This window comes from Typopeltis vanoorti, chromosome 1 (assembly GCF_054136105.1).
Source record: "Typopeltis vanoorti isolate ZY-2024b chromosome 1, IOZ_Tvanoo_1.0, whole genome shotgun sequence".
In the NCBI taxonomy this organism is placed as follows: domain Eukaryota; kingdom Metazoa; phylum Arthropoda; class Arachnida; order Uropygi; family Thelyphonidae; genus Typopeltis; species Typopeltis vanoorti.
Window position 1 is genome coordinate 133,075,707 of NC_143549.1, and position 18,871 is coordinate 133,094,577.

The 18,871-nt window shown below is 34.9% G+C and overlaps 1 protein-coding gene across 4 annotated transcripts in view; it reads left to right on the forward strand.

Moving 5' to 3' along the window:
• Positions 1-1,136: 1,136 nt before the first annotated feature.
• jdp (DnaJ domain-containing protein) overlaps positions 1,137-18,871 on the forward strand; it is a 93,081-nt gene continuing 75,346 nt past the window's right edge. Inside the window, exon 1 of one of the 4 annotated variants that reach the window (XM_090393868.1) lies at positions 1,137-1,205. In XM_090393868.1, coding sequence (XP_090249994.1) covers positions 1,152-1,205 — 54 coding nt within the window. In that variant the 5' untranslated portion in view covers positions 1,137-1,151. Of the gene's footprint in view, positions 1,206-1,339; positions 1,614-1,748; positions 1,888-18,871 lie in introns of those variants that run through there. The other 3 variants (XM_090393852.1, XM_090393877.1, XM_090393859.1) reach the window with 3 other exon arrangements.

Genomic DNA, 18,871 nt, shown 5'->3' on the forward strand with positions numbered 1-18,871 from the left:
ACTGTAGAGACTTCTCGAAATGCCCAATTCAAGACCACGGTGCCGAATTGATGTTTCTGGACTCTCAGCAACACTCTCACGAACTATTTCGATGTTTTCTGTTGAACGACTTGTTGAAGGACCGCCGGAGTGTATAAGATCGCTAATTGATCCAGTTTCCTTGAATTTTTTAATTAATCTTTTCACAGTTGAAGTTAAATCACTATTTCGACCATATTTTGTACGAAAGTTGCGAACTGTAGCTGCCAAACTTTCATTATTTTTAAAATATTGCTCAACAATGAAAATGCGTTGTTCTTTCGTGTAGCGCTCCATTTTTAATAACGCTGAACTGTCAGCTGTCGCGCTGTCTTTTTTTTTTTTTTCTCATTGGCAACACTTTACCACACAAATGGCTCTAAATTTAAATCTTGCGTGAATTTTGGGACACCCTGTATAATCTCTGTTACTTTTCATTTCTTCTAGCAACACTTTTATCGTCTTTTTTCATTCCATACTGCTCACTTTTCAAATCATCACCTGTGACAAAAAATATATCTTTATAATAAATAGACAAACAAAACTGTTCACGCGAAGTAACTTTCCAATTTGCGGCATATATTTATTATTATTACGTGACATCTCCAGGGAGTCCAAAGACTCATCGAGGGGAGGGCACCTACTCCACAACAATTCTGTCTCCACCACTTAATTCACTAATTACAACGAACCGCAACTGCACTAACGCCATCTACCGGTACTAGTAATTTCGCAGACAATCACAAACAACCACGCCAACGGCGGGATTGGAACCTGCAGCCTTTTGGCTGGAGAGTGGATACGATAACCACTCAGCCAATCATGCTGGCTTTTTTTTAAATAAAAAAACACGTAGTGATTTTATATCTCATGCAAATCGTTTTTCTTTGTTAGAGTAAAATATGGATGACAGTTAACCATAATACACATACATAATATACTAGGATTTAGTATATTATGCTATTAATTGTGTTGTTATTGTTGCCAATCAACGTTTTACAGGATGAAAAATCTCGCAATTTCTTTATGAGATCGGCTAGCTCACCTTCAGCTGAAAAGACCTTATAAAATTTCGCCGCGTAGTAGCTTGAATGCGAACTCAAGTCTTTTTTAGTGGAATGTAAATTTAATTTATGAAAGTTATCAGTAGCATACTTAAGCTAATCATTCAATTGATTTTTAAGGCAGTTAAGTAATATTTCTAACTCCTTAATTTTGAAGAAAAATATTATTTATATATATATATATATATATATATATATATATATATATTGTGATAAATATTCCCACAATAAACGGGCATCAATGGTATGAAATATCACTTGGTCTATGTCGTGGAATGAACGAATAGTTCCCTAAGGTAGACATGGATGAACAACCTGTTGAACGTTACTGATTTTACTTTCTAATTTGCATCGATTGCTGAAAGGTCTCGCATACCATTCGGAGCCGATAAGTAGCTTCAGCCGTTGTAAGTCGATCTTCACTTTACCTCGTATCTTAAAAAAAAACTAGGGATGGATGCTATTTTAAATTTTAAGCGAAGAGATGAGGATAATTATTATCACATCTTGGGATGCGGTGAATTATCTACGGTAAGCGACGTAGATATAACTTGGGCTTATAAGTGTGTTATTTATACTGTACACTCAAAAATTCCACCTGTATGTTCTGCTTTCTTCCCCTTCCTCCCATGATTTGTGTTTGCTTATTAATAAACCGTGCAAGTTTATTCCGTCTGTTCTACTGGACGTATTATTTGGTACAACTTTGTGAATCCCTCCGTCCTAGTTACGTCATATGTCGCTGGAGAAACGCGGTTGTGTAAGGAACGTTAAATGTTATACATATGGTTCTTGCCTGATAATGGTAATGAATTGTACCTGAATGCTTGGGTTCGATTCGCATTATTGTAGGAGAAGAACATTTATCCGATTTCTGTCCGTATGATTTCTTTGTGGATAGATAATAGCATTTGTATCAGTTTGATATATATATATATATATTTTTTTTTTCCAATTAAAACTGCAAAAACTTGCTAGTTTCTTTTAATAGAGATTTGCAACATAAAAAAAATAAAAATAGATAAGCTATTAGCATAGTTAATAATAAAGTATATAATAAATAATATAAAAATATAACACAATAAAATAATTAATAATTATAATAAATAATAAATTATTAGCATAATTAAAATTTTCCATCTTTTTTTTTCTTTCCACATTCATTTTCGGTCCACACCTTAAAGGTGGCTATAAGAAACCTTATGATCTCTATTATTATTATTTATGGAGAAATAACATTTCCATGAAGTTCAGAGACTCATCATGGGAGACCCAAATCAACCATCATACACACAAAACATATCATACTTCTCCTTGAATTCATTCACCATCATGGAACTCGAAACCAATTCTGGCAATCCATTCCACTCACTCATCAATCTCTATGCAAAAAATCTGGTCCACACACTCCTACTACCATGCTCTTACACAACTTCCATGGATGGCCCCTAGTTTTCTGACTATTTGTCATATATTGAAAATTTCTCACTTGTATCAATTTTATAAAACCCCTTTAATATCTTAAAAGTTTCTGTCATGTCCCCTCTTTTTCACCTATTAACTAAATTTTGTAACCCAGAAACCTTCAACCTATCCTCATAGGGAGTATTCTGTGGAATACTCCCTATGAGGATGGGTTTTTCCATTTTCACCAGTGTGCACACCCAGAGGAGGGGCCTGGCACAAAGAAAAAAACACTAGAAAATTTTCCAAAAACCTTTTCCTAATTAAATTTCATTTTTTTAAATTTATGTTGTGTTGTGTCTTCTATTTCTATACTACTTATGAATTAGCGATCATTGCAGATGCTCAGTCATAGGTTGTATGCGATGCGTAGTATGTATTCTCAAATCATCTACTCAACGTCTCCCCCCCCCCCCAAAGATTAAATCCCGAGTGCGCTACTGCCTTTCATCATCTTGGTCAGTCTTCTCTGAATATTTTTAATGACCTCCTTGTCCCCAAGAAACCCAAGTGACTAAATGTGTGAACAGTGGTCAAGGAGATGTGCTTTGCATTATGGGAGATACTAAGACAAGGAGTGATGAGAGCTTGGTCTACCTTTACTACGAGTTGTCTCAGTCCTGAAGATACTTCAGGTGCAAACTTTGTTTGCTTACACTTGGATAAAGGATTAAACTAAATTTATTGTAGTCTAACCAAGTGGGAAAAAACTTCCAACATCTTTCTCTAAATCCAGAGTAATTTAATAATAAGGTGGTACACCTTTTGGCAACTCATATAGGTAAATATGACTTCTCCGTTGCTTCTGCTTTAGTATCACCACTTCTGGGTCTGGCTCCCACTGACGAAACCTCAATAAATCGAAACCAGTCTGGGTAGTGGCCCTTCCCTTAATGCATAGCATTATACATGTTCGCAAGGAGATGTGCTTTGCATTATGGGAGATACTGAGACAAGGAGTGATGAGAGCTTGGTCCACCTTTACCACGAGTTGCCTCAGTCCTGAAGATACTTCAGGTGCAAACTTTGTTTGCTTACACTTGAATAAAGGATTAAACTAAATTTATTATAGTCTAACCAAGTGGAAAAAACTTCCAACTAAGCTAATTATCTGGGTACCAGTCATCTCTGGATTTTAGTTTCAATTAATTTTTATTTTGTTCATCTGCATGGGACTGGTGAAAAAGGATAGCTTTTTGGCTATATGATGATATAAAAGAGCCGAGGCATTTTTTTTCTATCTCTCGACTATCCATCTGTCTTTTCTTTCTCCTCATACTATCAGGTACTTTTCCATCTCAAACTAGTCTGTATAATGTCCTTCTCTTAATGCTACTTAGCAATATACACATCTGAAAGGAAGTATACTTTGATTATGAGATACTTAGTCAACAGCCTCTATACAAGTAGTCTAGTCATGAAGATACTTCATATGCAGATTTTTTTTGGCTTATATTTGGGTAAAGGATTAAACAAGAATATATACTTGCAAGTATAAGTATAATTTAAAAAGTGTGTTATTGTACCCGGTGTGAGACCACTGCCTCGCTTATTGGAGGCCTGAACATTGATCTGTACAGCAGGATTTCCAGATTATGCAAAAAATGAACATACAAATATATAATTGATAAAAATAGAAAACAAAATTAAAAAAAATTCTTAGCCCCCACCTGCCAACAGTAGAAAATGTACTACAGATATGCAAATAATCTTTCATGGGTGGGAGCAACATACAGATAGTAAAGAAGAGCGTCTAGACTGGTAATAAACTTTTCATAAGATAATCTGAGATGTTTGACATTTCTTTGGTGATATGTTGTTGCAGGTGGAGGAAATAAGAGATCTTGGAGTGATGATGGATAAGGATCTGAAATTTAGAGGACATATTGCCAAAATTGTGAAGACAACACAACGAATTCAGGAATGAATGCAGAGGCACTGACTTGTAGAAGTAAAGAGATTCTGGTTCCATTGTATAAGGCTCTGATTAGGCTGCATATAGACTACTGTGCACAGATTTGGTTACCTGGTTTTCAAAAAGATGAAGAGATGTTGGAAAGGGTGACTGACTAAGGTAGTTTCTGATTGCTGGAATGTTGAATATGTAGAAAGGTTGAAAAGATGCAATTTACAGAGTCTAGTGGATAGATGGAAGACTGGTGATATGATATAGACTATAAATTGGTAGGGATTGTTATAAGATTGTTGAAGGAGTTTTTCATAAAATGGTAGGAGATTGGGGGGAGAACAAGAGGTTATTCCTGGATATAAGGAGAGTGTGAGCAGGAGAGTAAGAAGCAGGTTTTTTTTTTTTTTTTTGCATGGAGAGTTATGAATGATTGAAATCCATTACCTGAGAGTGTGTCATCTGCAGTGAATTTGAATGTGTTTAAGGCATGGTATGATGAGCTGTGTGTGTGTGTGTGACAAAAGGGACTTCCTAGATGAGTCTGTGACTCCATGGGATAATCTTGAGATAATAATAATAATTATAGTATTTAGAACCTAGCATGAACAACTCCCTCTCTTCTGTTTCTGTCACTGCTTAATTTCTTGCATTTTATTTGTCTGAGCTAACTGTCAGGATGACTGCCAGTGATTAATTAACTTTGCTTTTATTAACTGTCTGCAAATTGCTCAGAGAACTGATGGAGAAAGTACAAGCTAACTAAGCAGCTTCATCTGCAGTGCTATTTCCCTTGATTTCAAAGTGGCTGGGTATCCAACACAATAGAACACCAAAATTAAGATTTTGGTGTTCTATTGTGTTCTATTTGTTTGATACAATAATGGTAAAACATCATAAAGGACTGGATGTAGATTTTGCACAGGATAGGAGATGGTCTGTAAAGAACTCAATGAGTCTGCATAAATCACATATTGTTGATAGAGGAGCAAACTATATGTCATGCAACTCAGCTGTATACTTACTACTTACTGCATTCAAGTTGATTGTGACACACGCATTGTGGGTTAGGAGAAACAGTAGCAGTGCAATCAAACAGAGGAACTCAGGTCGCTTGCCATCAGTATTGACAAGGCAGGAAATCTGAGTTGGGGCAATGAGAGACCGTATGATGGAATACAAACCTCTCATGGAGGAATATTATCATGTTTTGTATAGGTGATATTGTCAGCATTCGTGCCAACAGCTTACATAATCTCTTTCACATGCATACTAAATTAGGAAATGGTAGTCTGATATATGTAATATTGTAAACGGTGGCATTTGTAAAACTTTGCTCCTTTGTAAACTTTGGGGTTACTATTTATTTACTATTATTAATGTCTTATTCTTGGTTTTATCTTACTTTACCTTCCATGTCTTTATATATTCTTATACTTGAGAGCACTAGAAATTAATTTTTATTTAAAGACTGTGCCACCAAGCTTCCTTGTGGTATAAGAAATAGTAGTACTCCCAGTAGGTTCTAATCTAACACAAAATCCTCTCTTAATTAAATTACAGTCGTGGCTTTCTATGTGTTCACTATCTCATCTATCATTTAATTCCCCCCACCCCACCCCGCTCACAGGATCGTATTTATTTAGAAACAGTGCATTGCATATTAAAGATCAGGTGGTACTCATTCAATATAATAACAAGCATGTTTATTAAATACTAAGACTGAATATACAATACATGCAATAGGGAAGTTGCTTCTTATATCTTCAACTTAAGCTACACACTCTATATGACAAATTTCTACAGCATACTTCCACAATTATGTAACATATCTTACAAAATCACTGCAATATAATTTATGACTCCTATTTTGAGCAGACTAATTTAGAACAGAATCTCTATGGTAATTTTCTGTAATTATGCAGCATAAAGCCTTAGAATTCCTTACAATTAACAATTAAACATTTTGTCCAATCACTTCCTAGGAATTTGCTATGCTCTGATCCATACACTTAATAATTCCAACCATAAAATTGCATTAATTATTTTCAGGCTATAACTATCTTATCACATTAAACTTAGCAGTCCATTAAGGTAATTTTATCATGTTTTGTATAAGTGATAGAAATATTATCACATACCAAATAATATACAACAATTGACTCACATGAATTCTTTTTGCCTTTAGTGCACTTCTTCTCTATTCGTCTCAGCGTCCTTAGTTTCCTTTTCCATCTCGGGTTTTGAGTTCTTTCTTTAGAGGTTTACGGAGCACCGGCATTTCATTCAGAATGATTGGCGGGCCTGGAACGCGATTTCCCAGCATCTTGGAGCTCCAGGCAAAGTGGATTCAGTGTACCGAGCACATGCAGATTTGTCTGATCGACAATGCATCGGGTCCGGCTCAGCTGCTCCCTCCATAGCTAATCGCTTCTGGTAACCGTCATTTTTGATTGGACAATTTACCATGGATTGACCTCCTCTTCTTTCTCTCCTCCCAACTTCTGTGTGTCCTAGCCGAAAATTGTCAATCTCGATGAAGATCCTAGCCTTATATTCAATCTTCTTCGGAACCTTGGGTTAACGATTGAAACCCCCAAATATTTCCTCGTGACTCTCTTGATTCTTTTGATCTAATGTTTCCGCCGACTTCTCTTTTCTCCCCTTTCATACACCTTTAATCTGTTTTACCGGACTGCGGAATTATGTTTGATTCATGCCACCCCTTTCTCTACTGACCTTGAAAGTCGTCTTAGACTGAACTTGTAAACAAAAGAGTTCTATTATACTACAATCAGAGCTCTAACTTCAAATAACATTCCGATGGCAAGGCATTGCCCTTTGCTTTACCATTTTAACATTCCTTGTTTATGCGAGCAAGCAAGCTAATTCCCTTTGGGCTGTATACATAGGCTTTTAGTATTCTATTTACAATAACAAAGTTTATTTTTATAAGCTTTCTAGATGTGACCACTGTAAAAATTGATGCAATAAAAAATTTGGAGAAAATTCACGCTGCATTGAATTTTACGATATCAAACTTCCCAATGTAGGGAAACAATACTAGTCCACATAGGATGCTCAGGCACAGACTTTATTTTTAGGACATACTTAAGTGCTCTTTCCATCCAAGTGAGGGAGTAGGTTCATTTGTCTCACATGAAAACGTTGAATGGGTAACACTGCAAAATGCAATATGATGGATGGGATTCAACTACTGCAGAGTACTCTCTCTCCCTTGCAGAAGCATAGACGTGATCCACAATCAAGTGAACAAGTGCATGATGACAAGGGCAAGGCAAAGAACTTTGATTAGCACCTATTCTGTAGAGCAGTGTTTCACAAAGTGTGGTACGCGTACACCCAGGGATACGCGAAAGGTCTTTAGGGAGTATGTGGCAATTATCGGCTATGCATAATTAAAGGATTCATTATATACATTTTAATGACTCCTTTAATATTTTATTTACTTTATTATTATTATTTTAATACTTTATTATTAAATAATAGTAATTATCTAATTGTACAACAAAGTGCAATTAGTGACAACCGGGATAAAACGGCACTAACTAATGAATCACATCCCCTCACCAACAGAAACTGCTGTGTAGACCAAGCAAAACCATATGTTGCCGGTGGAACATATGGTTTTGCTTGACACCACCCCTGTCATTAACGTGTTAAAACTAAGAAATATATAGTGAATGTGTTTCAGATATTATGGAATTCAGTTGAAGGGAATGAGCATTTCAACTCAACTGTTGGAATGCTAATTTGTCTTTGGTTCGCACGATCTTTTGTTAATACCGCACCAATCATATGCAGTTCTTTGCTGCTCTACATATCTCAAGTCTTGTAAATTACTGGTAATTTTTGCTTGAAATAATGGGAAAGATGATGATGCTATTTGGGTAGATGACTTTGACGATGCATACAAAGAAACTGTTCTAGATGCCAAAAGTAGTGATAGCGAATAGGAGCTTCTTGGTAAGTCACACCATTTTCAGTTTTTTTCTGAAAACTTTAGTTTCCGAAAATTCCTGCACATATCTCGCAACACGATTTTTTAGCTTTAATTTTGGGAAAAAAGTTAGGGTTATATTTGAGTAAATACAGTATTTTTTTTTTTTTTAGCTTTGAAATTCTTATGTATGGATCATTGGTTAAAGATTGGATTTATAAAACCCCCAAAAGAGAGCAATATAGCAAATACAAGTAGCTGTAAGCAACAAGCAAACGTTGATATTGTATCTGGATCAAATTAAATTGATAAGCGTGTAATCTGACATCTCTAGAGAACTAAAATTTAAAAATAAATCATATGTTTTGTTTACATGAACATATAAATTCAAATAAAATAGATATTTAATTTGAATTAATATTTTTAATTAATTTATTAATTTTCATTAATTTAAAAATAAATTAAAAATAATTAATTTAAAAATAAATTAATTATTAATAAATTAAAGACATAATTCTGTATGTTAGTCAAGTAAATAACAGTTTAATATCCGACGTTTCACTGACTAATATCTGTCAGCATTTTCAAAGGATAAACTGGTAAGCAATAGAAAGTAACAAAAACTAGGAAACTAACTGACAATTCTAAAAATTATATAAAGTTATCACTGTGGGTGATAACAATACGACACATGATACAATACGCGTGTCGCAAATACAACGTTTTATTTGTTGAGATATTTATTGTAATTTTCATGAAAGTTCATTTCTTTTTGGCTAAATGATCTGATTAGAGTTTTCCATATATCTGGTAGGATTAGGCCTTGATTCTTATTTAAGTTACTTGTTGAACGGGCGACTGTAGCAGCTTCTTTGCATGTTCTGGAATGGTAGTTCTCTTCTCTTCTATGTAGGGCATATGACTCATATCGTATTCAATATTATGGTTGGTAGAGGCAAAGTGGGAAGAAAGGCCTGATATATCTTGTCTGTTATTCCTTACATAGCCTATGTGTTTCTTCTTTCTGGTTTCAAAACTTCTAGATGTCTGTCCGATGTAATTGATACTGCATGAACAGCGTATGCTATAAACCCCGGAGTATTTGTAGAAAGGATGGCTATCTTTTGGTGATCTTATAAACTTTTGAATGGTCTCAATAGGTTTGAAGGTTACTCTGATATTATATGGTTTTAGAAGAAGAGCTAATTTTTTGGATATGGTACTAACAAATGGAATTGTTATAGAACTGATGTATTGGGTTTCATCTCGTTGTCTTTGCGGTATGTTATTAAAGACAATCTTGTTGATGATTCTTGTAGGGTAGCCATTTAGGGATAGATCTCTGGATATTTTCATTAATTCTTCTTGTAAGTTGCCAAGGTCTGTGTACACTGTATAGCCCTTTTTTTTTTGAGCACATGGATAATGCTGAGTTTCTGGGATATGTGGTGAGACAAGTCGAAATGGAGGTAGTGTCCAGTGTTAGTAGGTTTTCTATATACCAACATATATCTGGTAGGATTAGGCCTTGATTCTTATTTAAGTTGTTGCTATTGTCAGTTTGTTTCTTAATAAGGACGTATAGGAATGGAAGTTTATTATCTTTTTCTAGTTCCAATGTGAACTTGATAGTGTTGTGGAAGCCATTAATTTTGTTTAGATACTCTATTAGTTCTTCTTTTTTGTGATTCCAAATGATGAAGATGTCAACATACCTAAACCATGTGGTTGGTTTAGGGTTAATTTGGGATAAAATATGAGTTTCCAAATTTTCTAAGAATAGGTCGGCACAAGGAGGAGAGAGAGAGAGAGAGAGGGCTACCCATGGCTAATCCTGTAAATTGTTTGGTAGCTTTCTTTTTTGCCATGTAAAATAATTTGAAGTTAAGCAATGCTTGAACAACTTGGTGATGTTTGGTGGGAACAAGTTTTCTAAGATGTCGATAACTTCTGAAACTGGGATATTTGTGAATAGAGACGTGACATCCAGGCTAGGCATAATATTATCTTCAGAGATACGGATGCTTTTTAATTTCTCCAAGAAATGTTGGGAGTTCTTGATATAAGAATCCATGTTGTGAATGTGTTCTTGTAACATTTTGGCTAGATATTTTTTTTTTGATAGATTGTAAGTAGGGGAATGGATATCATCTACTATTGGACTTAATGGTGTACCTTCTTTATGGATTTTGTGAACACCATATAGTCTTGGAGTTATCGGATGCATAGATTTTAGTTTTTTTGATTAAGTCCACAGGCCAGTTGGTCATATCACGTAATAGTTCATTGGTATCAAGATGGCTTTTGTGAGTAGGATCTGTGTTAAGAACATCATAGACAGATGTGTCTGATAATAGATTATTGATCTTTTCTTCATATTCCTTAGTATTTAAGATGACAGTGTTGTTACCCTTGTCTGCTCTCAGTATAATAATTTCTTTGTTGTTCTTGAATTTCAGTAGTACTTTTCTTTCCACAGTGCTAGAGTTGGTGTGAGAATATCTAGAGGGAGCAGAGAGGATTACGCTGCTTTTAATAATCGTAAGTCATTGGCTATTGTGTGTGGAAATAATAAGAAGGCTTTCTCTAAGTTGCAGATAAAGTCCATTTTTGGAATAGTAGTTGGTTTTAAGGCAAAATTGAATCCTTTTGTGAGAATAGAAATCTCTGATTTTGTTAAGATGTGATTTGATTGGTTCACAATGACTTGGTTGTCTGGTAGGGAAGGTTTAGAGTTGATGTGATTATCATATAGTGCATTACATTTTTTAATTTGTGTCTTTTTTACTTTGATTGAAAGTTTTTGTATAACTTTTTTGAATCATGTTGTCCAAAAGTTGCCAAGTTTCTTCATTTAAGATATTAGAAACATCTGTGAATAAGTCATAGCACTGAAAGTCTATTTGGTTGAGTATGAATCCTACTCACAAAAACCATCTTGATACCAATGAACTATTACTTGATATGACCAACTGGCCTGTGGACTTAATCAAAAAAACTAAAATCTATGCATCCGATAACTCCAAGACTATATGGTGTTCACAAAATCCATAAAGAAGGTACACCATTACGTCCAATAGTAGATGATATCCATTCCCCTACTTACAATCTATCAAAATATCTAGCCAAAATGTTACAAGAACACATTCACAACAAATTCTTATATCAAGAACTCCTAACATTTCTTGGAGAAATTAAAAACATCCGTATCTCTGAAGATAATATTATGGCTAGCCTGGATTTCACATCTCTATTCACAAATATCCCAGTTTCAGAAGTCATCGACATCTTAGAAAACTTGTTTCCACCAAACATCACCAAGTTGCTCAAGCATTGCTTAACCTCGAATTATTTTACATGGCAAAAAACCTGCTACAAACAACTTACAGGATTAGCCATGGGTGGCCCTCTCTCTCTCCTTCTTGTGCCGACCTATTCTTAGAAAATTTGGAAACTCATATTTTATCCCAAATTACCCCTAAACCAACCACATGGTTTAGGAGTAATATTGTTTTTTCGAATGCGATACATGATTGTATCATGTGTCGTATTGGACATCTTCATCATTTGGAATCACAAAAAAGAAGAACTAATAGAGTATCTAAATAAAATTAATGGCTTCCACAACACTATCAAGTTCACATTGGAACTAGAAAAAGATAATAAATTTCCATTCCTAGACGTCCTTATTAAGAAACAAACTGACAATAGCATCAACCTGTCGGTATATAGAAAACCTACTAACACTGGATGCTACCTCCATTTCGACTCGTCTCACCACATATCCCAGAAACTCAGCATTATCCATATGCTCAAAAAAAAAAGGGCCATACAGTGTACCACAGATCCTGGCGACTTACAAGAAGAATTAATGAAAATATCCAGAGATCTATCCCTAAATGGCTACCCTACAAGAATCATCAACAAGATTCTCTTTAATGACATACCACAAAGACAACGAAATGAAACCCAATACATCAGCTATATAACAATTCCATTTGTTAGTACCGTATCCAAAAAATTAGCTCCTCTTCTTCTAAAACCATATAATATCAGAGTAACCTTCAAACCTATTGAGACCATTCAAAAGTTTATAAGATCACCGAAAGATAGCCATCCTTTCTACAAATACTCCGGAGTTTATAGCATACCCTGTTCATGCAGTATCAATTACATCGGACAGACATCTAGAAGTTTTGAAACCAGAAAGAAGAAACACATAGGCTATGTAAGGAATAACAGACAAGATATATCAGGCCTTTCTTCCCACTTTGCCTCTACCAACCATAATATTGAATGGGATATGAGTCATATGCCCTACATAGAAGAGAACTACCATTCCAAAACATTCAAAGAAGCTGCTACAGTCGCCCGTTCAACAGGTAAGTTAAATAAGAATCAAGGCCTAATCCTACCAGATATATGGAAAACTCTAATTAGATTATTTAACCCAAAAGAAATGAACTTTCATGAAAATTACAATAAATATCTCAACAAATAAAACATTGTACTTGCGACACGCGTATTGTATCATGTGTCGTATTGTTATCACGCACAGTGATAACTTTATATAATTTTTAGAATTGTCGGTTAGTTTCCTAGTTTTTGTTACTTTCTATTGCTTACAGCGTATCCTTGGAATATGCTGACAGATATCACTCAGTGAAACGTTGGATATTAAACTATTATTTACTTGACTAACATACAGAATTAAGTCTTTAATTTATTAATACTAGTGGTCAAGAAAAAGGTCATAATATAAATTAATTAGGAGGTACTTGGTAAGAATGAAAATTTAAGAAGGGGTACGTGGATATCTGAAGTTTGAGAAACACTGCTGTAGAGGATAGAGTGCAATGGATGTTTATTGCTATCTTACAGCTTTCTCTCAGTCATGAATATGTGCAAGGAATATAAGTTTTCAAAAACTGCTGGGATAATAGTTAATTAACTATTATCCCAGCAGTTATAAGATAATTATTATAATTATCTTATAATTAACAATTATAAGATAATTGTCCCATCCTTAACTCTGGATCTGGGTGAAGAGTGAATTTTTAGCAGAGTGTACACAGTCACTCACTTTTTTCTGCTGAAAGACTGAATTACTGTATTTTTCCATGTATAAGACTCCCCATGTATAATACAAACCCTACTTTTTTGAATCCAAAATTAAGAAATCAAAAACAGAACACATTTGATATTTTTTTAAATATTCAAAGTATATTTAGTAATTAGGTAATATTTAACTTGAATTTTGAAGAATATGACAATTGTTTTACATTTTTTATTTCATGTTTTTTATTTTCAGACATTTTTATGGGCTGGTGCTCAAAATGTTATTAATGCATTAACTTATCCTACTTTCAATTAACAGGATAATCAAGATCTAATTAGGCTACATATGGGTTATTGTACTCATATTTTTTTCACTGGGATTCGAAGAAGATAAACTAACTTGTAGTGGGTACAAAAGCAGAAAATACAAAATTAATGTTAGTTATGAAGACTGACTGAAGGTATACAATCTATCTAGTTTAGTGAATAGAGGATGAAGGGATGACATGAATGAGACATTTAAACTGTTGTGAAATATTTACAGAATTGACACTAAGGAGATTTTACATATAGTAGATTAAGGGGAATGAACAAGGGGAAGAGACCATCCCTGGAAGTTGTGAAAGGAGGTGATGAGTAGGAGAGTGAGAAGTGGCTTTTTTTGTGTGAGGATGATTTGATGATGGAATTCATTGCCTGATTAGGTGGTGAATATGCAGATGGTGAATTCAAGGTATGGTAGGATACCTTGAACTCATTCAAGGTAGGATACTTGACATATAGTCAAGTCATACTTGACTATATGTCAAGTATCCTACCCTGACATACTTGACTATGACATATAGTCAAGTATGTCAGGTATCCTACCTTGACATAAGGTAAGATACTTGACATACTAGTTAACTATAACGGTAGACTCATCGCAGGAGATAGGTCTCCTGCGATGAGTCTTGCAACTCCATGGTGGTCCAGAATAATAGTAATTATTATTATCACATGACTTTCCTTAACTCTGACACCTAACATCTCACTGTTCCACTGTCAACTGTTTGGAGTTTCCCCCTTTAAACCAAACATCCACCATGCCCTGTCCTGAGTTGACAGCAGAATATTTTGAAATCAACTATTTGTTTTGCCCATCATCCAAATACCCTTCACAGAATTGAGATGCCATGTAACCCACCATAGTCTTCTTTGTGTGTGATGTGACTAAACCATATCTAGTATGCTGTGCATAGGTTTAGTTACCTGAATTTTTTCTGGATAATTAACACTGGAAAGGATAGAGAGACAAATAACCAAAATAATATTGAAACTGTGATGAAAGATTAATTGATTTTATAAATAGTAGGATAGCTCAAATTGAGCAAAATTTATAAGTATTAGTGAGACTTCGTTTACAGAGGAAGATATTGTCATAGGGATAGAATGTAAAAGTTGTAGTTTCTGGGATAACAGAGAGAAAACATGATAGCAGGGGGGTATTGCTTATGATAGTAGAATAACTGCAACCAGAAAAATAAAAGTTCTGCAGAAAGGTAGAGTTGGAGGCAGTGGATTTGAAGTTACTGTAGACTTTTATAAAATTTATATTTGGAAAATATCGGTACATTATAATTTTATATGTTATGTACAAATAATATCTGACATACTAGTTAACTATAACGGCAGGACTTAAATTATATATAATGAAAAATATTTAATCCTAAATCAATCTTATTTCAAAATGGAGTCTGTTTTCTAATATTCTTGATTTCAGGAAGAGATGCTGCTTTAGATGAGATTTTAAACATTTAAAAAATTTTAAATAAAAGAAAACGCTTAACATAAAAGCTCTTGGATGTCAAAGTGCAGACAGGTGTATACACTTAATTGTACTTTGGACACCAAAGAGCTTTTATGCGGGTGTGATTCCCACCCACAAAATCTTTCAGCCCTATATTAAATTAATACCATGGACCAGCTAAAGATTTTTGTTTTCTATTTTTTATTAATTTTTATATATTTATATATTTTTTTGTATTTTTATTTATTTTTTACATAATCCAGAATTCTATGTCTAGAGACCAAACACTTTTTCAAGCCACTTCAGACCTTCCAGTAAGTGGGGTAGTGTTCTCACATCAGGCAATGAAATTTATCTCCCACATAATTTTTTTTTCATGCAGAGTTGTGAATGATTGCAATGCCTTGCCTGAGAGTGTGGTGTCTGCAAGGAGTTTGAGTGTGTTTAAGACACGGTATGATGAGATGTGTGTGTGTGATAAAAGGATCTCCCAGATGAGTCTTTGACTCCATGAGGTCTAGGGAAATAATAATAATAATAGAAATAATAATAATAATAAAATAATGGTTGGGATAGGAACAAAGAAAATGTCAGATTGGATATCAGGAGTTTGGTGAGGGCAGTAAAAGATATTGAAAGTTTTTTCACTTGGTTATACTATAAATTACAGATGCCAAGAAATTATATTCTTGGTTTCATCCTTTATCCAAGAGTAAGCAAAGTTTGTACGTGAAGTAACTTCAAGACTGGGCTAGTTGTATATAGAGGCTAATGACTTCACATCAATTGCCTTAGTATCTCATAATGCAAAGCAATATCCTTATGTGCTTTGCATTATGAGATTTTCATTTAGAGGAAATGCACAGTATTAAGTATAATGCTGTGCATTTGGGATGGGCCACTACCCAGATCGGTTTTGGAAATATGACTTTTGCATTACTTCAACCTTGGTATCACTTCTGGGTCTGGCTTCCACTGATGAGACCTCAATAAAGGTCAAAACTCATCTGGGTGGTGGCCCTTCCCATAATGCATAGCATTATGCTTGTTCCATAAGGATATGTGCCTTTACATTATGGGATAGTAAAGCAATTGATGTGAAATCATCAATTTCACAATTTATGTGAAATCATTAACCTCTATATACAAGTAGCCCATTTGTGAAGTTACTTCATGTGCAAACTTGTTTGCTTACACTTGGATAAAGGATGAAACCAAGAATATAATTTCTTGGCATCTGTAATTTAGAGTAAATGATAACAGTTGGGTGGAAAGGTATTCAAAGAATTGCCCATAGGTAATAATGGTAAGTTGAGGTGGTGAGCAAAGATTATGAATGCTGTGTTGAGGAGAAAGAGGTGCATTTTGTGAATATGTGGAATGAATTTGAGGGACAGATGGAACTATATAAAAGAAGATGGGTTGCATTTAAATGGTTTTGGTGTGAGTCAGCTTGAAATATTGTTGCTGGAAGGAAAGGTATTGACTGTAGTGAATAGAAGATCTGAGGTTGTGAGGTGATGTGAAGGAGCACGAAAGCAGGTAGGAAGCTTGTGAATGAAGAGGTGAGTAGTATGGTAAAAGAAATGAGATGGCAGAAACATAGACAGGAAAATAGGGGAGGGGTCAAGTTGGATGAGGAATGCTGCAGATGGATGCTAGATTCAATATAGAAAAAGAAACCCGGACAGTATTGAGGAGTCACATCTGAAAAGTGATGGTGGTAGGACTACTCACAACCAGAAATGATTTGCTATGTTTGTTTACTAATGCTGGAAGTATATGAAATGGGGGGGGGGTGAAATTGTTGCATTGATCAAGTTTATTCCATCCAAAATTGTGTCTTTATCATATCACTTGTCCACAGTCCTATTATTGTTTTAGTCACTCCTCTGGACCCTATCCAATATCTCCACATCACACTGAAAACCAGATGACCAGATTTGAGCACAACAGTCCAAGTGTGGTGTGACCAGTGCTTTATACAGTGGCACAACCACTTCCTTATCTATATATATTGGAGTACTTATTATCATAGCAGCATTACGATGTGCAGCCTTTGCAACACTAGCAATATGCCCTCTAAATTTCAGTCTACTTTCAACCATTTCTCCCAAATCTCTAATCTCATCCACTTCCTGCAGTATGGCACTATCGATATAGTACACAGCCTTATATTTCTGCACTCCAAAATGCATCACCTTGCACATATTGATATTAAAACTACAACCCTACTCCTTTGTCCAATTAAAAAATCGATTCAAATCTTTCTGAATGGAATTAACATCAGCAGTACTATTTATAATTCTTCCCAACTTTGCATCATCAGCATGCTTGGGGCCCTAATGAAGAAATATCTGATGAAGGTAGTATCAGAATTTATTCCAAAGGTCAAAAGGTTTGAAATGGATAAATGAAAAAGAAGGTATTATGGATGTAGTACAAGATGAGTGTTAGCAACCATTTGCATAAGGAGTGCAAAGAGCAGGCAAGGAAGGTGACTCATCTGCTTGATGAGAGTAGCAAAAATGCAATATGAGCAGCAGTATTTTATTTAAAATATTAAAATAAAATAAAAATATTTATTTTAAAATTAAATATTCAATATTAAAATAAATGTATTTTATCCTTGTGAATGTGATATCATACAGAATTTGAATGCAGTTGGAAAGGAGGAACTCCAGATAGTTAAAAATAGCTTTAACATATCTTTCTAACATGAGTCTTGCATTATTGGCGAAGTTCCTAATGAGTGGAAAAAGAGAGGTGATAAACTTTGAATTATAGGCCAGTCTGTGTGTCTGGAGTTGTGGTTAAAATGCTGGAGAAGTTAGTTAGGGCCAAGATTCAGAATTGTTTGACAACAGCAAAATACTCTTTGATGGTCAGTACCAGTCTGCTAAAGGAAGATTGTGTTTTAGCAGTTTTCTTACTTATTATAACAGGGTGACAAATGCATTAGATAAGGGTGATACATACACTTTTGTATATTTGGATTTTGTAAAGGCCTTTAATAGATTACCCTATGACAAGGATTGGGTTATATAGTATATTAATGTGCTGGATTGGAGATTGGCTGTCTATGAGGCAAGTTGTATCTGGAGGAGCGATATCCAAGAATTGTGGGACCATTGCTATTTAACTTGTATGGTATTGATATTGGGAGAGGTCTGAATGGGGACATGCAGTTGTTTGCAGATGATGCAAAGTTGAGGGGAACTAGAGCAGATGCTGTAGTTTTGGAAGAGGGCTTGAATGCACTGGCTGAATGGCAAACAAGGGGATTATCAGTTCAATGCTACGAAGTGTAAAGTTTTAAAATTTGGGAAGCAAAGATAGGGTGTAGAGTATACAGTTAGAGGAAATATCTTGGAGGAGGTAGAGAAATGAGAGATCCGGGAGGTGATTGTGGATAGGGACCTAAAATTTTGGCAATATGTAGCTAAAATTGTGAGGACAACACAGCGGATTGTGGACATGATGCAGAGGACTGATGTGTAGAAGTACTATTGTTATGGATCCATTATATAAGGCTTTGATCAGGCTACCTATGGATTATTGTGCACAGATTTGGTCACTTGGGTTAAAAAGATGAAGTATCGAAAAGGGTCCAG